Here is a 24,535-nt window from a genome sequence, read left to right on the forward strand (position 1 = left end):
GGACAATTTCTCCTAGAGTGCTTTTTTTTTTTTTTTAGAAAAAGAAAAAAAAAAGTTTTCTTTCCCAGGAGGAAAACTTAGCTTTAGGTCTCCAAGAAGACTTATTTTCAGGTCCCATTTATCAGGAATGGTGATATGCCCACACTCTACGTGCATGAGTGGCTGAACATGATGTCCACAATGCCAAGTATCTATCATGAGAGGCAGACACTGCTTTCAAAGCAAAAAGGAGAGGAAAACAGTTGCTAGACGGGCATGGGCAGCCAATGCCATCTGCCATAGGACAGAAGAATCAGATGGGTGACGACAGCTATCAAAGTCCCAAGTTTATTCGATGTTCACACTTTCTGTATTTATGTAGACTCCATCATGAAATTTTATGTTAAAGTAACAGCTAGCAGGACTTCCCTGGCGGTCCAGTGGTCAAGAATCCCCTTCCAACGCAGGGGACATGGATTTGATCCCTGGTCTGGGAACTAAGATCCTACATGCCAAAAAACACAACAGCTAGCAAAGGTCTATTTGACCATCTACTGTGCGCCAGGGTATTATGATGGATTTTGCATGTATTTCCTAACTTTATTTTAACAAACACCTACAAAGTCAGTATAGTTATCGACTGTGTGCCAGGGCATTACGATGGATTTTGCATGTATTTCCTAACTTTATTTTAACAAACACCTACGAAGTCAGTACAGTTAATGATCCCAGTTAACAGATGAGAAATCTGAGACAGAGAACATAAGGAAATTGTCCAGTGTCACACAACTAGTAAATGAACTTAGGCAATCTGATTGGAAAAATCAATTGATAAAACCTCTGAACATCTATCCCGTGAGATAGAAAAATATGTCCCTCACTAACCAGTTTTTCTTTGGAAGCTTTATGACAAAGTTGAAAATTTTCATCAAATGAAACAAATTCCCTTGGAGATTCTCACAAACAACCTCTAATACAGTTCTGTAAATTCCTTTCTTACATATTTAAAAGTCCATATTCCTCAGAGGAAAACATTTTCAGCAAAATTCAAAAATGGAATATTTAAAAACCAAATACAAATTGTTTTCTTATCAGAGAGGTTTGGTAGTATGGGAAACTCCCTAATTTCAGAGTCTTTGAATCCTAGCTTAATCAGAAAACATATAAATTTTGATCAGTTACAAAACTTCCTCACACCTAATTTTCCTCATCTGTGAAAGGAGTAGTATAAAGACTAACTTGTGAGGCGGTTCAGGGAAGAAATGAGACAAAGTATGTAAGATATCTGGGACTATTCTGTGTTGCAGAGTAGTCACTCAATAATTAGTAGCTCTTATTATTAGTCTGGCTTCCCAGGGAACTCAGTAGTAAATAATCCACCTGCCAATGCAGAGGACGTGGGTTTGATCCCTGGGTCCAGAAGATCCCTTGGAGAAAGAAATGGCAACCCACTCCAGTAGTCTTGCCTGGGAAATCCTATGGGAGGAGCCTGGCGGGTTACAGTCCGTGGGGTCACAAAGAGTTGGACGTGACTTACTGACCAAACAAGAAATGATTAGTCCACATTAGAAAAGACTGTTTCACTCATCAGGCATGGGTACTGTCTTTGAAATTAGCATCATCTGAAGAATTTTTTTTTAATCTACATAATTTAAGCAATGGTGAATCAAACTGAAAAAAAGGAAAAAAAAAAAAATCCAGGGACTTACCCGGTGATCCAGTGGTTAAGACTCCATGCTTTCACTGCAGGAGGCACGCGTTCATCCTCAGTCTGGGAAAGAAGATCTCACATGCTGCACGGCACGATCAAAAACAAACAAAAATCCAAAAACTGCATTTGCTTTTGCACTGGAACAGCCCCAAGGAAGTATCGTCAGAGCTAAGTACCATATTTCAAGGTAACCAAAGTTAGTGTTTTTTGATATAGCTTTACAGTAATTAATGTTGTCATGTGGCAATAGCCTATGAAAAGTGGCAAGAACTGATCGATTTAGACTTGTATTTCGCAATATGAAAACATTGGGAGGTATGAAATAGTATTGGAGTTCCTGTTAAAAGTCCCTCTATGGCTTTGGTCATTTGGTCACTTGAAATTCTGCATGTGTCTTAGAAGTATGGTTCTTTTTAAATACAAATTTATTTCTTCTAAATGCATTTAGCATCGACTTCTGTGCAAGATTAATATTTGACCTGGCAACTATAGTTTGTTCATTTGGGAGCTGAGTAGTGCCTAATTCAGAGGATTTTTGTGAGGATTAAATGCATTTATACATACAAATTACTTAAAATAGTGTCTGACACATAGTGACCGTTCCATTCAGTTCAGTTCAGTTGCTCAGTCGTGTCCAATTCTTTGCGACCCCAGCAAAGACCGCAGCACGCCAGGCCTCCCTGTCCATCACCAACTCCCGGAATTTACTCAAACTCATGTCCATCGAGTCATCCCCTTCTCCTCTCACCTTCAATCTTTCCCAGGATCAGGGCCTTTTCAAATGAGTCAGTTCTTCACATCAGGTGGCCAAAGTATTGGAGTTTCAGCTTTAGCATCGGTCCTTCCAGTGAATATTCTGAACTGATTTCCTTTAGGATGGACATGTTGGATCTCCTATACATACTACTGGAAAAACCATAGCTTTGACTAGACCATTCCATAAGAATTTGTTATTATCATTGTTACTATTATCTTTGTCATCATTATTAATATTCTATTGAGAAATGAAATCATTTTCATTAGAAAATGATTAGAAATAAGAAGCCCATAGTGTTTTCTTTAGAGCGGTCTATGTGAATTACTTCATGATTATAATTTAAATGTAAGTGAGGAATTATTATCAGCACATATTAAGAAAGGCATAAAACATGAAAAAAGTCTGGATTATTTTGCCCAAGATAGATGGACAGGATAAAAGAAAAGACATATTGCTTTTTCTCTTTCATTCCATTTTTTAAAATTTATGATTATATCCCAAATCTTCTTGAGGCAAAAGAAAAAATTATTACATTGGGGAGAGGGGAGAAGAGGGTGAGATTCATGGAAAGAGTAACATGGAAATCTACATTACCGTATGTAAAATGGACAGCCAAGGAGAATTTTCTGTATGGCTCAGGAAGCTCAAACAGGGGCTCTGTATAAACCTAGAGGGGTAGGGTAGGGAGGGACATGGGCTGCTAAGTCGCTTCAGTCGTGTCCGACTCTGTGCGACCCCAGAGATGGCAGCCCACCAGGCTCCACCATCCCTGGGACTCTCCGGGTAAGAACACTGGAGTGGGTTGCCATCTCCTTTCCAATGCATGAAAGTGAAAAGTGAAAGTGAAGTCGCTAAGTCGTGTCTGACTCTTAGCAACCCCATGGACTGCAGCCTATCAGGCTCCTCTGTCCATGGGATTTTCCAGGCAAGAGTACTGGAGTGGGGTGCCATTGCCTTCTCTGAGGGACATGGGAGGGAGGTTCAAAAGGGATGGAATATATGTATACCCATGGCTGATTCATGTTGAGGTTTGACAGAAAGCAACAAAATTCTGTAAAGCAATTATCCTTCAATAAAAAAAAAATTAATTAAAAACAAACAAAAAAAAGTATTACATGATAAAATGTTAGGGATTTTTGGATAACTTAAAGACATGAAACATATCTCATATTTAGATATATAGATATTCTTTACTATTCTCTCTGTGGTCAGGGGAACTTCCTAGAGGGTTGTAATTAGTTGGACATGAGACCATGGAACATGAGACCAATTTAGAAAAATTGTTTTCTGTCTCCCAATTTAGAAAAATTCATGAAGAAATGAATTATCCTGATCTTTTTTTTATGAAATGGGAAGTGGAAAAGTAAGTGAACAAATTAATAGTTTGATAAATTATTCTGCCACACACATGCTCCTTACCAAAAAAGAAAAAAATCTGGTCACTTCAGCACTGTATACAATGCCCCTGATTTTTTAAATCATGTCCTGTTGTTCTTCATTGAGGCTACTTGCAAGTGTACAAAGCGAACTGCTTTTCTTTTTTAAAACTTTGCAATCTTTCTAATAGACTTCCCTTCCAGATGTTTCAGATGCTGTGTCATGACTGTTTTTCTCTCTGAACTTCTTGAAATTTGCTTCTTGAAGCAAACTTTAGACTGTGCTCGGTCTTTCTTTCTCCAGCTATGAGATCAACTAGCAAACACGACAGCTTCTACCCCAAGGCCAATCTCTTTCCTTTCCCTTCATGGTGAGGCCCCAAATATCAGTTCCCTGAGACATTTTATCTTCTTCTCCAGACGAAATTATCTAAAAGACAGTAAAGAATTTGTCAGAAACTCTTCTTTGAGCCAAAGGAGCGTTTTGACAAATGTTACGTGAGGCTCCGTGTGTTTTCCTGGTCAGGGTGTGTTGTTCTTTTCTGCAGCTGGCTCCTCATGCTTACAGTGGGCAGCCACTGTGACACCACCGTTCTTTCTCTCCTTCCGTCATCATGCAGATACAGTCTAAAGTCTAATGTGCAGATTTCCACATTGTATACACTCTTGATACACAGAGCTCCAAATCCCAGGTTGAAAGAAGCATTTAAAAAAAATAAGACTCACACTTAAATCACCATATTCCAATCTTGAGCTTTAACTCAGCGAGTCTCAATAATCCTTATAAGATTAGTATTATCTGAGGTAATAATCTTAATTTCATAATTTAATATACATGTATACATGGTCTTATCTTGTTTACCACTTTTTTTTTTTAAGAATTGAGAGATACTTGATATTTTTTCCTTTCTTCACTTTATCTCAATGTATTTTCACTCACTGACTCCCTGGTTTGGCGCTATTTAATTGACAGATAAACTAATAGGCCATGAATTCTCAAAGCCCACAGTACATAACAGGCACCTGTAGGATGAATTTAGAGTTGCAGATTCAATGATATCCAACCCCCCTTTCACAATGGAATCCATAGATTTAGAGTAGGGCCCATGAACTGGTATTCTAGGCAATAATTTTGACGCAGACTACCCTTTGAGAGGTCCGTCTAGTCAAGGCTATGATTTTTCCTGTGGTCATGTATGGATGTGAGAGTTGGACTGTGAAGAAAGCTGAGCACCGAAGAATTGATGCTTTTGAACTGTGGTGTTGGAGAAGACCCTTGAGAGTCCCTTGGACTGCAAGGAGATCCAACCAGTCCATTCTGAAGGAGATCAGTCCTGGGATTTCTTTGGAAGGAATGATGCTAAAGCTGAAACTCCAGTACTTTGGCCACCTCATGCGAAGAGTTGACTCATTGGAAAAGACTCTGATGCTAGGAGGGATTGGGGGCAGGAGGAGAAGGGGACGACAGAGGATGAGATGGCTGGATGGCATCACCGACTCAATGGATAAGAGTTTGAGTGAACTCCGGGAGTTGGTGATGGACAGGGAGGCCTGGCATGCTGCAATTCTTGGGGTCACACAGAGTCAGACACGACTGAGCGACTGAACTGAATTGAACCCTTTGAGAAGTACTATTCCAGACCAAAAAAAAAAAAAAAAAGTTCCTCCTTTACTGAGACAGGCTACATTATCCAAGAGCCTATTATTCCAACATCTTAAGCTATTGTCCAGAAATTCCAATGATTGCCAATACCATCTGTGTAGCCAAATGTTTGACTTCAAGACAGTTTTTCTCTTCTAAAATCTTATGGATAGAAAAATATGTTGAAAATACCACTTAGCATCCATAGCCCCTTTCCCTCCTTTCACTTCCTACCCAACATTTCAGAAAGAATCCTGTTTTCAAATGTCTTTAATCCTGAGATGAGTCAGCAAGAGTGGGAAATGGTTAACCATCTTGATAAAGTTATTCTTCCCTTATAGGATATATGCTTTGGAAAAACAACACATCTCCTAAATTATGAGGATATTTACATTCATCTGCATCTAAATGAATCAGTAGAAAGTTATCAACAGCCATGCCAACTTTTCCATGCCTCCTGTGATCAATGTCAAGCTTTCCTGTTCCCAACAGTGCTTGAAAATCATACTTACTGGATCATGTCTTTTCCAAAAGATCTGAAATCTCTAAGTCAGTGGTACCAAACCAAGTGCAATTTGGACCCAGGGTACATTGGCGATATCTGGAGACATTTGTAATTGTTACGAACAGAGCTGGGATGCTACTAGCACCTGATACGTGGAGGCCAGGATGTTGCTAAATACTTGACAATGCACAGAGAATAAATATAAGTTGCACTGATACTGTGAAACTCTGCTATACAAAACAAGCCTCACACTTGCCATGAATACACAATAACTATCATATGCTCTTTAAAAATTTTTATTATTAAGTGTATATATCCCATTAGATCAGAGTTGGACACGACTGAGTGACTTCACCTTCACTTTTCACTTTCGTGCATTGGAGAAGGCAATGGCAACCCACTCCAGTGTTCTTGCCTGGAGAATCCCAGGGATGGGGGAGCCTGGTGGGCTGCCATGTATGGGGTCACACAGAGTCAGACACGACTGAAGCGACTTAGCAGCAGCAGCAGATCAGTATTATAGCTTCTCAAATTTTGTTCTTACATCAACTGAAAAAAAAAAAAAATTCACAACCTAATTATGTTTTACTCAATGGACTCACTGAGGACGGAAGCCCAGAAGACAGCCTTTGAGGGGCTGCTCCAAAGAGGTAAGGGAGGAGCCAGGATATACAAGAGTTCAAACAAACAAAAAGTCTCGTAGTTGAACATCAAAGATTGCTGCTAATTAAAGAAAACCAGACATCTCAAATTAATGAACTTAGTACTTTTCTATATACGGGAAGATGCAAGAGTCTGGGCTCCTTGAAATCATTTCTTTGATCTGCACCCTAGCTTCCTGGGGCCAGTATCCTGGCTCCTTCCTCCCCAGTCCCCTGGGCTGCACAGTGCGGGGCTGGCGGCAGTGACTAATGTCTTGATGGCCTGCACATCCTTGTTTACTGATGTGGCAGGCAGCATTTTTTAAACTACGCTCTAACTCAGCTTTTGGCTTTCTGATAGAATCTTTAATTCTACACATACTTCTATTTTTTTTACTTTTCTGTATTAGAAACAGTATCATGGACATTTGTGTTTCTGTAGTTTGGCAACTCTTCCTTTGGAAGAACAGTATCTCACCTGCTCTGTTTCTGTAATTTTTAGTGAATCTGCTGTTCATGAGTTCCCTTCTCTCCTGAACACACGGTGACCGGGGGGCCCAAAGCTAGGCCAATCTGTCTTCTCTGTTGGAAATGACACACTTACGCGCTCGTGTGAAGGCACACAAGAGCACGAGACAGTTGTAAGGGCTTCATCCAGCGGCAGCGCTCATCAGTCACGTGCTGCTGGTGCTACAAGCTGCACTGATTCCTCTCTCTGGGAACTCTGCAGAATCTGCCCACTAACTGTTCTCCTCATTTAAAATCTTTAGAGACCTATGCCTGCAAATAGCCAAGGAACCTACAGCGAAATGGAGCCAGACCCTGTGGTTCTTCCCCCACCATGTCATCAGTCTGCCTTTTGTCTGTAGAAAAACATGAGCCAAAGAATATGTTTAATCCGAGAAGTGAGAACATGCAGAAGCCAAGAAAAGCAGTCAAACAAGAAAAAAACAATAACAGTTTGGTCATTAAGAAAAGTCAAGGGCTTTCAGTACCCCTTCCAGGATCATAGATAATATTCTGAGCTATATTTCTGAGCTGTTTTGTAGATACTGAAACCCTCACCAAGTGGAAGAAATTAACTACATGATGACCAGACCATAATATAAGCTGCAACAATTCTGAGAACAGGCCTCAAAGAAATGGAAACAAACCAGCCCTGGACTTGAAGATTAACTGTACTAAAAACAACTAAGATGATGCTGGTCAGACTGCTGCTTGAGCAATTTTAAGTCACTATCAGAGCTGACTGTGCTGTCTCTGCATGTAGCCCCCTCCCTCCACCTATACACCCTAAAATCCCATTTAAAAGCTCTTGCCCGCTGCTTGTTGGGAGGAGGAACACCGCCTTTGGACAGGCATCTGCCCCTTTATTGATTTTAGAGCTAGGAGCAGCCAGACCCCACTGTCAGCAACAACAGGGTACACTTTTCTTTATCACTGATGTGCTGATACAAAGAAGAAATATTCTCCCAGTTGCTTCACCTCCTCTTTTGGAAAGAAATCGACTTGAATTAGTTCACAGTTAGAGCTTACCTCTGGTAAGGAGAAAAACTTAGTATTCATCCCTCAAAGCTCTGAAGTCTTAGCCTCATCGTCCACCCAGGGGAGTATTCCAGAGGAGCTGCTCAAAGGCGGTCTGCCTTCCAAGGGCGTCAGCAACACCTGTGGCTTGTTGGAAATGCAAATCAGGCGTCGATCTGGGCTGCAGTGGTTCGGATTTAGTAGGTCTGGGATGGGGCCCAAGAATTTGCTTTTCTAACAAGTTCCATGGTGATGCTACCATTCTTCAGACCACATTAGAGCAGAACAGGGAGACCCTGTCACTTTTTTCTGCTTTTAACCTTTATCTTACCTGACATAAAGCTCAGCTGCTTTCAGTTGCAAATAACAGAAACTGGCTTAAATAACAAAGGGAATTTATTTCCTCATGCAGATTGAGTTTAGAGGTTTGAGGGCTTCAGCTGTAGCCCAATTATGTTGCCAGCTATCTGCTTCTTTCCAAGTAAATGACCTCTTTTTGAATATAACTGAAAACTCTAGAGCTGCCAGGTGTGAACATACTTACCAACTAATCACCACTCCTCAGATTTATCTTTAATCTGTGCATTTTTAGCACATTTTAGGGGCTTAATAAAAAGTAAATGTTAATCTCTGTCATTCCTCCTCCTTTGAGGATGTCTGTTAATAATTTCAGGGCTTCCCTGAGGTTTCTTTCAGTGGTAAAGCCTGCCAATGTAGGAAAGGCAGGCTCAATCCCTGAGTCAAAAAGATGTCCTGAAGAAGTAAATGGATACCCACTCCAGTATTCTTGCCTGGAGACCCCCATGGACAGAGGAGCTTCTCAGTCTATAGTCCACAGGGTTGCAAAAGAATCCGACATGACTTAGAGACATAATAACAACAACGTCTGTTATTTCTACCCAAAACAATTTCTTTTTTCCATTTCCACATCCTTTTGCCATACCGGAGGAGCTCCCATGTGCTAGGTAGAGAGTGGAGAATAGACATGGTTCTTCTTTGAAGAGCATTACTGTCCAGCTCAGATGACTCTCTAAGTTTTCTTCGTGTGTATGTGTTAGTTGCTTAGTCGTGTCCATCCCTTTGCAACCCCATGGACTGTAGCCCACCAGGCTCCTCTGTCCGTGGAATTCTCCAGGCAAGAATACTGAAGTGGGTTACTGTTCCCTTCTCCAGGGGATCTTCCCATCCCAGGGATTGAACCCAGGTCTCCTGAATTCAGGCTGATTCTTCACCATCTGTGCTATCAGTGAAGACCAAGTTTTCTTTACCTACTCCCCAAACCAACTTAGGAATCCTTGCTTCTCCAATCTTTCCTTTTACACACTGTATCACATTATACTGGGTATATATAATAAATGCTGTGTATATAGAAAAATATGAATAAATATAAAGAAGGCTCAATGACATAGAATTGTTACCTGAATGTTGGGTTTGCCTTTTGGTGGTATTGCCAAAAGACAGAAAAGCCAAATTGCAGAAGGTCTTTTTTACTCACTGCAAGTGAGGCGAACACTAGGGATCTTTCCCAGAGCAGTGTTTTCTCTGAACAGCAAAAGTGGGAAAGTTTAAGCTATTGGTACATGCATATTCATGAAGGGGCCTGGATGGTAGGCAGAGTCCAAGCTTCAGTTGATTGAAGTCAAGAGGATCAGAAAAGGTCAACATTCCTTTCGATTCCAGTTGATCTAGTTGTTGGCATTTCGATTCTGCAAAATGGCTCAAGACCGTGCTTTAGGCTAGTCTTTACCATCAAAAGAGAACTGAGAGTCTTTGCGACAGATCTAATATTTTTGCTCTTGTTATTTCTCTTGCCCGTTAACAGTCCGTTGTTTATGCATTCTTTTGTTCCCTTAAGACCGTTTATCACTGAGACCTGTTCAAGACCAAGCATTATGGCCAGGCTGAGACCACCAAGGGCTTGGGCCCAAAGCAGCTTCTCTTATGTCAAGAAAGCCATGCCTGGTTCTCTTTCTCCAGGGACGACCCCTGCCCCACAAATCTACTTACAGAAAGAGGTAAGTGGAGGAAAATGACAATGTGGCCATAAAGGTTTTTGTAACTTAGATCAGGATTTGTTCAGCTGATACTTAGTAGACACTCTCATTTTCAACTAAGAAACACACAAGGGTGATAAAGATTGGGAAAACATAAAAATCCCATAAAAGAAATCATACTATGTTTTATTAAATCAAAATCTTAAAATATCTCACAGTTACTTAAGAAATCAATAATGTTGCAAAGTATTCTTTTTTTAATAATACTCTTCTGCCTTGGGATAGTTGACTATATTAACTGTTATTTCTCCATGTAAGCAAAAAGAAAACAGAAAGCCATAAGGTCCTGCATTGGACACGTCTTCAGTTGAATATAAATCCTCGGAAGAGCACAGAGCTGATTTATAACTCCTGCTTTCCTGGCTGTCTTTTCTTCTTCCATCCAGCCTGGTAAAGCCCCATCAAAGAAAACGAGTGACTGGAACCCTGTGTTGATTCCGTGTCTACTTTATCTGGAGGCCTTCATGTTCTTCTCTTGTGCGCGTCCAACAGTCAGCTCTCAAGGTAAAGGAGAGTGTGAGAACACACGGCTGAGCAAACGGGAAATAAAACTAGGGAAGTTTTTGGAGAAAGGGCAGAAAAGGAGAAGCTGTCTCCCGCCCCCACCGCACCTTGCCTTTAGATTTCCCCTTTCTGTCCTCCTCTCCTCTCAACTCATCAACTCAGGCGCTGGCGTAGATGAGTGGTAATGGCTGCACTGTAACACGTTGCTGTTAATGGTAATGATGGAGAGTGTGTCTGGTGACTTGGACAAGGGCCAAGAAATTGCCAAGACCGTACACTGAGAAACAAGGCCCGTCCTTCTGCTGTCTGGGTCACTCACGCTGCGCAGATGGGCAAACCACACGTAACTCAAAGCGGTGAGACACCTGCTGGGCTATTTATCAGGAGAGGCTCAGAGTTGTGTGCGACCAGAAGTTCTCCCAATGTGGGGTTCCTAAGAAAACAGGGCACACAATAACAAATTAAAATTGTGTAACCAAGTGTTTAGAAAATGGCAAAAGAAACCCGGAAAATGACACATGTAGAAGTAATGACAGATACTACAGCCATCACAAAACCTAGAAAAATAGCATAATATTCTTATTAATAGACTGTCTCTTCCACCATGATAATGCTTTTTTCCCTCCATACGTATGTCCTATTACTGGTGCCTTATATGGAGCACTTTTATATAGCAAATAACTCTGGTCCTCTAGGTTCTGGAGCTTAAAAAGGCAATAAGCAACTCATGTGGTTAAAATGTATTAGGACTGTGCATTTAACAAGGCATATCAACATGTTAATAGTGCACCTAGGGAGCTTTCCTAGTGGTTCAGTGGTGAAGAATCTGCCTTGCAATGCAGGAGACTTGGGTTCAGTCCAGGTAGGGGAAGTAAGGTCCCACATACCTCAGAGGAACTAAGCCTGTGTGTTGCAACCACTGAGTCCACGTGCCACAACTAGAGAGTCCACACACCACAATGAAAGATCCTGCCTGATGCAACGAGGACCTGAGGCAGTCAAATAAATAATGGAAAATAAATAAAAATTTAAAAATAAAATTCATTACGGAAGAAAAAAAATAATGTTCCTAGAAGATGACTTGGAAGTGGCCTGCTACAGACTGGATGTTTATGTCTCCCCAAGTTCATATGTTAAATTCTAGCTCCCAATATAATGGTGTTAGGATGTGGCGTCTTTGGAAGATCACCGGGTCGTCAGGGGAGAGCCTGCATGAATGGAATCCGTAACATTATAAAAGAGACCCCAGAGAGTCTCCTTCCCCCTGCCGCAGGTAGAAACACTGTGAAAAGACAACTGTGAACCAGGAGGCAGGCTTTAGCAGACATCAGACCTGCTGGCACCTTAGGCTCAGGCTGTTGAGCATCCAGAGCTAGGAGGAATTTCTATTATTTATAAGCCACCCAGTCGATGGTATTTTGTCACAGCAGCCTGAACAGGCTAAGACAGGGCCCAAGCAGGTAAATCCATCTCCTGTGCTAAGTGTACTCGGCTAGGAACTTGACAGTTAAAATTCAGCGATGATGTTGAGATCCTACACTAGCAAAACTGGAGACATTTATGAGGAACATGGCAATGTGGAATGGATTCTTGGTACTTACCTACTTTCATCTTAGAATTCTGATCTTTCTGAATGAATTGCATATTCAAAAAAAAGTGAATCATTTTAAAGTGAAAATTACAAAAAGAAACCTATAAGACATAGTTCTAGTCTTACCTTTGATTTTTTTTGTTGTTCAGTTGCTCAGTCATGTCCAATTCTTGGTGACCCCATGGATTCCTGCACGCCAGGCTTCCCTGTCCTTCACTATCTCCTGGAGTTTCCTCAAACTCATATCCATTGAGTCGATGGTCCCATCCAACCATCTCATCCTCTGTCACCCTCTTCTCCCCTGCCCTCAATCTTTCCCAGCATCAGGGTCTTTTCCAATGAGTCAGCTCTTCGCATGAGGTGGCCAAAGTGCTGGAACTTCAGCTTCAGCATCAGTCCTTCCAATGAATATTCAGGGTTGATTTCCTTTAGGATGCACTGGTTTGATCTCCTTGCTGTCCAAGGGATTCTCAAGAGTCTTTTCTAACAACACAGTTCAAAAGCATCAGCCTTCTTTAGCACTCAGCCTTCTTTATGGTCCAGTTCTGACATCTGTACATGACTACTGGAAAAACCATAGCTTTGACTTGATAAGGTTGATAAGCTTCTTCAAATTATGCTGGAAGGTGGAAGAAAAGGAAAAAAAAAAAAAACCTGAAATGTTTGATAACTATCAGGAATCTAACAGGGACCTCGACTACAGTTTCTGTGAAAATACCAGGGCATCTCAACTCATGCTTAGTTCTGAGCTGAAGGAAAGAGGTGAGAACAAGCAGGATAGAAAGGTGGTCAAGAGGGGCCACTGTGGCCTCAGGAGACCAGTCCATTCACAAAAGTCCATTTATAAGGCCTTGTTTAGAGGGAGAGTAAAGACCCAGGCACGCCCCCTGGTGCCAAGCAGGAGCTCTGCAACTGGAAGGTCACGGGAGGCCCAGCTGAATCAGCAGGACCAAGGAAACTGGAGGAGGAGTCTGCCTCCCAGAAGACTCTTAAAGTGCCCTGGCTTGCCCCCTGGGCAAGAACAAGTGACCCACCAAAGACAGACTCTGTACTCAACAGGAGATAGCCTTCAGACATGGATGTGTGACAGGCTTCCTCAACACTCTAGTATGAGCTCCTGATCCACATAAACAAACAATTGTCCTTTTAAGCCACTACCTGTAGAACAGTTTCTTACACAACATAGTAAACAGAACACTCTTCTCCGTTGATTTATTTCTAAATCGAGGCACTAGGTGGGCCCTTTGAACATAAATGATTTTTAACATGTTTTTAGGTGAGTACATTGAGAAGCGGTATAACCCTCAAAGACCAGCAGATGCTCTATCTTCAGAAAGGAGAATGAATCCCAGAGGTGTCACTAGTGGTAAAGAAGCCCCCTGCCAATGCAGGAGATGTAAGAGACGCAGGTTCCATCCCTGGGTTGGGAAGATCCCCTGGAGGAGGGCATGGCAACCCACTCCAGTATTCTTGCCTGGAGAATCCTGTGGAAGGAGGAGCCTGGCGGGCTGCAGCCCCTAGGGGCGCACAGACCTGCTGTGTACCAGTGCATTTCAAGAACGCCAAACTCCCACCACCGCCTCTGCAGCCTGGCTGTGTTCTACTCTCTTTCTTTCTTTTGTACACACTCTTCCTTTCACCAGGGGTATCTCCCCTGAATCTCACTCCTTCCATCATATTCCTCCCCTCCATCATCACCTTCTTCCTTATCCAACTCCCTACAGTATAAATGAGCCTCTTCTGACTGCACAGCCCCCTGCTTCTGCATTGTGAATGAGCATCACATTACACAGTAACTGCCTTTTTTCGTGTTTCTCTCGTATGATTATGAAATCATGAAAGACTTCCAATTCAAAATGAAACCGGATGATATGAAATGGAAAATCTTATACACGTGCCCTCAGAAGAATGGAATTTAAGAAGTGAGACTGATTTCTATACATGCCTGCTGTACTAAAAACTAAGACTTACCTCCAGACCAATGAATATTTGCTAAGAATCTCTCCCATCCTCAAACTGGTGAACTTCCTGCCTGGACTCTCGCTGGACTTCTCCTTCTTCCCACTTTCCCCCATAAATTCAGCCTTCCCCGATCCCCATGGACTCACCTGTAACTTGCTACAGCACGTTTTCTGTTTTGTTTTTTTTTTTTAACTTTATCTTCCTTATTGCAAGTGGATTCAGGTCTCCTGGTTAGATATTCTGCAGAAAAGTCCAATTATAATTAGCACATGTTTTCTGAATTGCAATTCATCTGCTATTTCCAAACAAACTCAATTTCTGGTAATTGGAAATTGTTCCAGTTTACTTCTTTATTTAGACTGACAAAATCCCAAAGGTGTGGAAAAATTCTTGGTCAATTGTACTTCTAAAGCTCTAATATGCACATATATTTTGGTGTATAGTAAGTGCTCACTATTTTCTCATTAAAAGGATAAATGAACTGTAACATGCCCTTTATGCAGGATTCAGTTTAGGAACTCTTTAACCCAATTTAGTTTTTCTTAGTATGTGCTGGCCAAATGGACCTGAATCTTCATTCTATTCTCAGAGAAGAGCAGGACCCATTCTATAAACCAATATGAAGATTTCAGCTGATAAAAGCCACTGGGTATATTGATCTGGTCATATAAAGCCACTGGTCATATTGATCTGGCCCCTTATATCCTATAATTCTCCAATATAAAGGGAAACTCTACATTCTATTGGAGCTCACCCTTCATTATCCCTGGGAGGGACTGGTTCCAGGACCTCTACTGATAACAAAATTCACGGATGCTTAAGGCCCTTATATAAAATAGCATAGTACCATGAAGACAGCTCTCCAAATCTGTGGATGCAAAACTTGCAGATAGGTGACTACCTGGACAACTTGAGAAAGATCTGAGCTCTCTCTCCTTTGTGTAGCTCTTAGATTAAGCCTGGGCCAGTATGGGCCACGCCCCTGCCCTGGTACCATAATTTAGATCTTTTGGTAGCTGTGGTGAAGGGAAAGTTCTAGCCCTACAAAGGCAATGAAAACACCAAGCTGACCTTGCAGGAGGCCAGGGAAGGGAGTTCAGTGGCCTGAGGTAGGGTGAAATATCACCTGGCTGAATACTATTTCTGCCACATACCTCCTGTGAAATGTGGGGAAAATAGTAATAACAACACCACAAAAGTGTTTTTGACATTAATGAGCTGATGAATGGTAAAATGTTAATCTCCTTACAAATGTCAATTATTCTTGCAAGCAAAAGGTAGGTAAAACATAATAAAATCTTAGCAAAAGATGGAGTACGATCTCTACCAATACAGGAAACAAATGACTCTACCGTTTCCCAGCGGTCATGGGCAAGTCACATGATCTCTTTGTTCAGATATGAGATGGAGTCAAAAGTTGCATTTACCTGCAATGTTAATACATGTAAAATGCTTAACCTAGCACCTGACGTAGACTAAATTATCATCATAAATTAACAAAACACAATGTATACCCTTAAATGCACTTGGAAGTTTAAGCAAGGGAAACCTTACATATATATATAGTTGTTTTTATTTAGTTGCTAAGTCATGTCCAATTCTTTTGCACCCTTTGGACTGTAGCCTGCCAGGCTCTTCTGTCCATAGGATTTCCCAGGTAAGAATACTGGAGTGGGTTGCCATTTCCTTCTCCAGGGGATTTTCCCAACCCAACCCAGGGATCAAACCCTGTCTCCTGAATTGACAGGCAGATGCTTTTCCACTGAGCCACCATGGAAGCCATGTATATACATATAGTTTGTTTCATTTAGTTTTGGGTTTGGAAAAATTAGAGGAGGCTTCACAATGTATGTTGTCTATGCTTTGAAATATAGGTATCATTTTGACATAGAGAAGGGTCTCAGAATCTGCCTCTAACGCAGAGAAGGAAAGAGGTATATTTTGCCAGCTAGCTGTCTTTCTCAAAAAGTTAGATGACATTCTTTCACTGTATAATATGGTAGGGAAATGATAATGCAGGGAGGTGGGGAAGTGGAAGTAATCTTAGGATCTCAAGTCTGTCTAGCATTTCACAACAGGGGACTCTCAGAGGCAATGTAGAAACTGGACCTAGAGCCGTTGTTCTGGGGGAATTTCAAATAGAGGATCAAAATGCAACATTAAAATTGGTCAGTGTATCATCCATTCTGCTCTGAGTACTTGGAAATATGATAATTAACTTTTTCTAAGGGTTAGACAGACAGACACATAACACACACACAGAATTTTTACCCGCTCATCAAGGTAGGAATCCCATTCAGATTTTCTTACTCCACCCACACAGCCTCCCTCAGGCAATTTCAGCCCCTCCCAGAACAAGACCTAGCTTATAGAAGTGCAGTCCAAACAAATACTTTAAAAAAAGAAAAGGCAAGAGAAATGTTATTGTATGTCCCTGTGGGCCTAACCAGAATTAAAACAGCAGATAATTCTTTGGCCTGTGAATTAGAATGCAATAGGAAAAGGGAAAAGAAAGCCAGAAAAGGAAATTGCTGGCTTCTCTGAGCCATTTTGGAGGGCAGGACTCCAGGGCAGCAGAGATCAAGGTAGATGCTCTTGCCCTGCTAACCCGTGAGCTTTAGGACTTACTGGCTAGAAGAAGCTGTGGGTGAGGCGTTTGCTAGACAAGATTTCTCAGAAAAGTGATTCCTCAAGCCTTCAGGTTCTTGGAGGTCACATGAGAGGTCGTTTCCTGGTATCCAATCTGAGGACACCTGCCACCCCACCCCCACCACCCACTGCCACGTCACTATATTTCCTCTGCTCTGGGCCTTTATTGCCAAAGAAAGAATTTTCACTCTCATTAAAAGAAATCAACACACAAAGACAGCACCCTCCCAAACACCAAGTTTACTTTAATACAGGGCTAGAGGGGGACACATCCCTTTGAAAGTCAGAACAGACCTCACTGGAAAAAAGTATTCCTCTGAGTTCTACCTCTGGCTTTCTGTGCTGGTTCAGTTTAAATCCTCTGTTATCCTGTTGTAGAAAGCTCACTCTTACAAGTTTCTCTAATTTTCTGCAAAGCTGCAAATAATTGTTATTTTAAGTCCTCCTGGTCCACGGAATCTAAATATACAAATGAAAAGACCGTTAGGGATTACCTGAGGTTGTTCAGCCCCTTCTGGTATGACCAGAGGCTTGACTTCCCCAAGCAGCTGAGCTCAGAGAGACCCTCAGAGAAAGATGCTGTGACCCTCTCTGGGCTGACGTCAGGGCTCCAGACCTCCAAACCCAACTCTTTGCGCTCTATGATAAAGCCTTCTTGTGTTCCTGACTCCTTGTATTAAGGCTTCTCTTGTGCCTGCCTACATCCAGCCAGAGGGCTGAGAGCATCTAAAACTTATCTTGGATTTCAATATCAATATTCACTTTTTCATGAAAGAAGATTTGTGCCTTACTTGGAGGATTTTAGACACTTCCCATGAATGTGATTAGAAAGAGGGGTTTAAGAAAAAGCCTCAAAATTTCATTAGGAAAGCATTTACTCACTTGGTGCAAACATAAAGCAGAACGTGGATGAGATTGAGAAATGAAGTATTTGTTATCAGATCAATAAGCAAGGAGGTCACAGTCATCAGGGATTCCCGTCCTCCAGGGCACTCAGGAAGGAGAAGAATACCTGCACAGATCTGGCAACTGCAAGGCTGCAGCCACTCCCTGCAGGGCGTCCTGAAGGACTCAGGATGTGAAAAATCACTGGATACTCACCCCAGCTGAGATGATGAAAGCAATGATTTCAGGGAGCAGACTCCTGCATCTTCTCACACATAAAAAAGTGCTAAACTCCTTAACTTGAGATATCTAGGTTTCTTTAATTCACAACAATCTCTTGATGTTCAGGCTACCAGTCCTTTGTTACTAACTTCTGGCTCAGACGGTAAAGCGTTTGCCTACAATGCGGGAGACTTGGGTTCGATCCCTGGGTCAGGAAGATACCCTGGAGGAGGAAATGGCAACCCACTCCAGTACTCTTGCCTGGAAAATCGCATGGACGGAGAATCCTGTTAGGCTACAGTCCATGGGGGCACAAAGAGTCAGACGCCACTTCACTTCACTTCTTCTATATAACCTGACCCCTTACTTCCCACCCGCCGTTCCTCGGAGCAATTCTCTCGGGATTACTTGAGATGCTGTCTGTTGGCCTTGAAGTCCTAAAAATTCCTACCAAATAAAACATAACTCTCAGTTTTTAGGCTGTGATTATTTTTTAAGTCAACAAAGTAAAAACATGAGCCAAAGAAGAGCTCAGGAATTTATTCCTCCCTGTGCTCATGTCCCTCCTTAGCAGGGACAGCCAGGCTGCTCCTAACCGCTAGCAAACTCGTGCTGGCACCCTGCTGGCATGACATACTTAGGTGCTTTGCTTTCTCTCTTAACTTCTGACTGTCTTTATGCCAGTTGGAAAGTCTGCTGTTATAAAAACTAAACATGACTCAGAAAAAGCCAAACATCTCTCTCTCTCTCTCACACACACACACACACACAAAACCCTCCTGTCTCTTTCCAAGTCACATCACTGCACAGCCTGCTCTCTGACTGCCCATGACACCACAGTTGCTCATCTGGTCTTGTCTGCCTCGTTCGTTGGTGGGAACTCCTCCAGACTCTCTCAGGCCCTCTGCTGTTTCCAGTCTCCCCACAGCTTAGTTTCCAGCAGGAGGGAAGCATTTTCTAACTCTGACTGTCTCCTTTGGGCTTGCAGAAGTGAGACCCAAGCCAAATTATGAAATCGTCCAAGGTCTTTGGGTCTTAGCCTTCCCATGCCCTTTGATACTTTTCTTCCAGTTGGAAAATTATGCAGGCATATTATATAGGCACCTAAGTACACTTTCTTAAATAAGTTATAGTGTTGCTAATTTAACAATATAGTATAACACAGGCAGAATGGGAAATAAGCCTTAAACAATTCTCAACTATCCCTAAAATATTTCTCTCCATTCTCACTACATTGTTCTGGTCCAGACCTTCATTGTCTTTTACTTGGACGCTAGCGTCCTGACAAATTTCCATGCTTCCTGTCTGCTTCTAACCTCTTTATACTATGCATTCCACACTGCCACCCACTGTAATCTATAGAAATGAAGGTCTGACTATATGAATCCTCTGCTTAAATGCCTCTGTACTTAGAGGCTAAAAGCTAAGATTCATAGCATGGCTTCTAATTCCCATCTCCTAGTGTGACTCAGGATGCACTTCAGGTGACAAGAGCTGACCACTCCAGTGTGTGCACACCTCGGGTCCTTCTCCTGAATGCCATTCACTAAGGTCTTTCCTAAAGAGCTTTTTATCCTTCAAAGCTAAGCATAGAGATTCTACCCAGTCAACATTTAATTCAGAAACATCCATTCCCATAACATCCTATGTATAACTTATTCCTAGCATTTGACATCTTGTATTTTTCTTAAAATATGTTGGGCTGCTTTACTGTTTATAAAATGTATTTCTTGCAGAAAATTTGAAAAATACGGAGAAATGGGAAAACAAAGCCAAATGAAAGCATCTAGAGGTATTCTACTAACGTTTTGAGGTATATTTTCTAATGTTTGGCTCTATGAATATATTTGTACTTTTTCTCTCTTGCTCCCTTTCACGCAGCACACACATATTCACCAAAACATCTGCTTGTCAATCGAACGTATTTTGTAATCACTTTTATTTTCCACTTAAAAATACATTAGGAGCTTTGTTCTGTATCCTTAAGTGTTCATAGAGTAAGCTCCATGATGCGAATGTGTGTGTGTAAAGCAGACATGGACAGACATTTAGATGAATGAATAGCACAGGCTCCCAAGAAATATTTGTTGAACTAATTTAATAAAGAAAACAATGAAAGGAAAGAGAGAGAAAAAAAAAGAATATGAGAAGAACTAGAGCACATGGATGGTAGACAGACAAAGAAAGGAAGGTGGATCATCTGAACAGGGCTTTCATGAGGTTTAAAGTTTTTATCTACTTTGTCTTTGATTCCTGCAATAGCCTGCTGAAGTAGCTATAATAGTTATTTACAAATCAGAAAAGGGAAACTCAGAAAGGTTAAGTGACTTGCCCTGGCTTGTGGGCTTAATAAGTGGCAGAACTAGTTGTGGGAATCCATAAACTATATTTATCTTACTCCACATGACTTCTGGAAAAACAAGAGCAATAACAAAGGCCCTGCTGAGGTCTGGGAGCTCGGAGCAGTGGGTGTCCCTGCCCCCTGGAGTGGTGCCCTACACGTAGCTGGTGCTGTGAATAACTGAGATGAGAAAGAACAAGCAAGCAGATGTTGGTCAGCGTCTGGGGCTCGGCACCCTCAAGCCACTCTTCCTGCTCGCCGGCTTCCCTGACTGACGAAGCCGGGGATCCTGAATGCCTGCTCCCGGGCTGTGCCGTGTTCCTCATGCTCCATAAGCGCAAGCTCTGTTAAACAGTTCACTGGTTCCCTTTGCTCTTGGAAAATAGTCTCCTGGCTTAAAATGCTCTTCACGATCAGACGCACCTCATCTCGTCTTTCAGTCTCTTCTCTCTTCTCCTCACACATTCCATTTCCTTCTCCAGGGGATCTTCCAGACCCAGGGATGGAACCCCAGTCTCCTGCACTGCAGGCGAACTCTTTACAGACTAAGCCACCAGGGAAGCTCCCTTGTCCATTCCAAACACCTCTAAATCCCTGAAAGTGTTGGCATATTCTTCCCCACCCTGCTCTTCTTTAGTAGCTATTACTCTGATCCTTTCTTTACTGACTGTATTACTTTTGTATTGATGTGTAATGAATTATCACACATGTAGCAGTTTTACACAAGCCTCACTGTTTCTCTAGGTCAGATGTCTGGAATGGTATGGCTTGGTTTTCTTCTTAACGTCTCACTGGGTTAAAGTCAAAGTATTGGCCAGGACTGGGTTCTCACTGACAGCTGACGGAGGTTCCTCTTTCAGACTTACTGGTTATTGACAGAATTCAGCTTCTGGCGGTTAGAGGACAGTGGTTGCCATTTCCCTGTGACATGATTCCCCTCCTCCTCAAACAAACAACAGAACCTCAGATCTTTTCTGTGCTTTGAACCTCTGTGGTTTCTGCTTCTGCCTCCCTCTTCTGTTTTAAGGGTTCATGTGATTACATTACACACACTTGGATAACCAAGGATAACCTCTCTGTCTAAAGGCCATCTAATTAATAATTTTTAAAAAATTTTTCTGGCCTTGCCATGACTTGCAGGATCTTAGTCCCCCGACCAGGGATTGAACCTGAGCCCCTGACAGCAAAAGTGAAAAGTCCTAACCACTTGACCACCAGGGAATTCCTGGTCTTCTACTTTATAAAACCAGTGAGATCTACAAAGTCCTGTTACCATGTATCATAACATATTCATTGTCATAACAACCAGACGGTGAAGGTTATGGGGGTCAAATTTCTGCCTACCCCACTGATCACTCCTTTGGCTTCGTGTCCTCATAGGAACCACGCCCATTCACTTCTGGACTATACGCTTCATGAGGGCAGTGACTGCCTCTATTTCACAAGTCAGCAATGCGCTGGAGCCAGCCTATATCAACTAACAAGGGCCTATTATTAAATGTTCACACATTTTTTAATCCAGAGGCTAACCGTACATATTATTAAAAAAAATGAACGTATATAATCAAATAAATTTTATTCCTAAGAGGTAATAAATAATCAGACTCATCATTCCTATTTATCGCTCACCTATTCACTCTTATCTTTTCTCTTGAGGTTACTTTCATTGATGGTATCTCTGTGGTGGAAACATTGTTTACGGACGTGCACATTTCTTCCTAACTCCTTGTTCGGTGATGTCATATGGCTAGCTTGAAATTGGCCATAGTGGATATATTTATACCACAGAAATCAGAAAAAAGCTAGCTGCTGGCTTGCTTTACTGTTTCTTTCTCTCTCTTTCTCTTTTTTTCTTTCTGGCCATATAACAGGGCTTGTGGCATCTTAGTTCCCAGACCAGGGGTTGAACCTTGGTCCTCGGCAGTAAGAGTGCAGAGTCCTAACCCCTGGATCACTAAGGCATTCCTTAGTGCAGGGCTTCCCAGCCTCTGGGATCTAATGCTGGAGAGCTGAGGTGGAGCTGATGTAATAATAACAGAAATAGAGTGCACAGCAAATGTGATGAGCTTGAATCATTCCAAAACAATCCCCTCCTCAAGTCTGTGGAAAAACTGTTCTCCACAAAACGGGTCCCTGGTGCCTAAAGTGTTGGGGACCACTGCCCTAGCGTTGATTTCTCTTGTCAGAAGTGAAGAAACTAGGTAATAAGGTTAATAAATGTGTCCAGACTCAATAGCAAATACAAAACAGAAGCCAATGTGGTCTGAGCTTACAGCCTGGACTCTGAAAAACGACACCAAAATTGAACCAAGAACAAGGCTATGGGTAGGTGGAGGGTAAGCCCTTGCTCCTCTGTGTGTTCAGAAGGGGGAACCTCCCAGAATGTTGACATTGGGGGGTCCCACTCCAGATTCATAAAGTCAAAATCTGTCTTTTAAAAATTCTTTTGCAAGATACCCTTGAAATTCTTAAGCACCTTAAAATAGAAAGCCACTGTTTGGGGAGGCAGATGTAGCAGCAGGTGACTACACTGCAGATTGTCATTAGAGCTGAAGAGGCAGAGAAATACTGTCAGGGGTTTTACAAGGCGGAGTGGGTGCTTCCGCTATCCTGCAGCACAGTAAAATCGCCTAGAGGACTTTATACACTGTCAGGGCCTTGTCATGTGCTACGTACATACATGGGATCTGCACAAGTGCTGTTGATGAATCAGTCTGCAGGGCAGGAATCGAGATGCATGCAGACACAGAGAATGGGCTTGTGGACACAACTGGGGAAGGAGAGGGTAGGAGGAACTGAACGAGTAGCCCTGAAATACATGCACTCGCATGTGTGAAACAGACAGCTAGTGGGAAGCTGCTATACAGGGAACCCGGCCCGCTGCTCAGTGACAACCTAGAGGGGTTGGAGGGTGGGGGGAACTTGTCAGAAACAGGATGTTCCTCACAGCATCCTTAGATGGGCACAGCCGTGCACCAGCTATTAAAACCAACAACGAAACCAGCGTCTCCGTGGCTCTCAGCTCAGGTTTCATAGGCTGCAGCAGTCCTCTGCCCAGAGCTATAATTTGCCCCCTTCCCCACAGTGGTTTCCCCGCCCTGCTGCTCGACACAAACAGCCTTCCCTTCCCTCCCCAAGCAGATCTCCTGTCTCCTGGGATCTCACATGTCACATGGCCCTCCCCTAACACATCCTCTTCTCTCCTTGCCACTAAGCCACATCCTCTCCTTCTTCCTGCCTCCATTTCTTTTTCAGTCTTAAAATGATGTCTTAATATAAGCCTTTTTCAGCTCACATGACATCACTTCCCTCATTGGAATCAAATTTTTACCACAGATCCTTGGAAACCAACTGCACAAAATAAGCAGAAGGATTTAAGGGAGGCTACAGAGCTGCTTGTTCAAATCAAGCATTCTCTTTTTTAAAAAAAAAAAAAAGCAGCTGAATCTAGCTCGTTTCCTTTTGTCAGGGTCCTCTGTGTGCAGCAACAATCCAGGGCCCACAAAAGAGCCCCGATCTCCCTCCCACAGGTACCATTTTTGCTCCATTAATTGACTGTGTTCTGGTCGACCGCAAAGCAACAATAGTTGACTCCTGCTGGCCAGCTTTCAAAACAGGTCTCAGAAGAAGCCGGGAACAGGGCAAGTTCTTGCTTCTAGTTTTCTCCCAACAACCCATCTCCAGGGTTCAGATTTACACGTGGACTCCTGTTATCACCTTCAACCTCTTTATGGAGGTCCCTTGTCTCTGAGTGATACGGAGCCTCTGTAAGACTAGCAATAAGAAATCTTATGGTCCCCTCAGATGATCAACAGACTGACTACATCTTCTGTTTTAGCAACTTCCTCTTTATTCTCACAAGCTGCTAAACAAGTTGCCTGTAACCCTGATTGGGGATGTAATTGATTCTTTGGATTTTGTTTCATTCCTAACCACATTTCAAGGTTGTATTTAGGTAGTGGGTAATTCCCTTATAGCTCAGTTGGTAAGGAATCCGCCTGCAATGCAGGAGACCCTGGTTCGACTCCTGAGTGGGGAAGATCTGCTGGAGAAGGGATAGGCTACCCACTCCAGTATTCTTGGGCTTCCCTTGTGGCTCAGCTGGTAAAGAACCCACCTGCAATGTCAGGAGACCTGGGTTCGATCCCTGGGCTGGGAAGATGCCCTGGAGAAGGGAAAGGCTACCCACTCC

The 24,535-nt window shown here is 42.4% G+C and overlaps 1 protein-coding gene across 1 annotated transcript; it reads left to right on the forward strand.

Moving 5' to 3' along the window:
* The first annotated feature begins 1,675 nt into the window (after positions 1-1,675).
* On the forward strand, positions 1,676-24,094 carry LOC133240926 (uncharacterized). The gene is made up of 4 exons (XM_061405911.1): positions 1,676-1,877; positions 9,991-10,150; positions 10,576-10,693; positions 23,874-24,094. Exons 1-4 carry the CDS (start codon positions 1,714-1,716, stop codon positions 24,092-24,094), a joined length of 663 nt encoding a protein of 220 aa, XP_061261895.1. The 5' UTR covers positions 1,676-1,713.
* Positions 24,095-24,535: the final 441 nt, after the last annotated feature.

The sequence above is a fragment of the Bos javanicus genome, chromosome 29 (assembly GCF_032452875.1).
Source record: "Bos javanicus breed banteng chromosome 29, ARS-OSU_banteng_1.0, whole genome shotgun sequence".
Classification (NCBI taxonomy): Eukaryota; Metazoa; Chordata; class Mammalia; order Artiodactyla; family Bovidae; genus Bos; species Bos javanicus.

What these genes read in the sequence shown, in the direction of transcription:
- LOC133240926 (XM_061405911.1), top strand. Translation starts at nt 1,714, where the DNA reads ATGCTTTCACTGCAGGAGGCACGCGTTCATCCTCAGTCTGGGAAAGAA. An exon ending in GCTAAGTACCATATTTCAAG is followed by an intron (nt 1,878 to 9,990) that starts GTAACCAAAGTT and finishes TGTTCCCTTAAG; the next exon opens with ACCGTTTATCACTGAGACCT. An exon ending in AAATCTACTTACAGAAAGAG is followed by an intron (nt 10,151 to 10,575) that starts GTAAGTGGAGGA and finishes TCTTCCATCCAG; the next exon opens with CCTGGTAAAGCCCCATCAAA.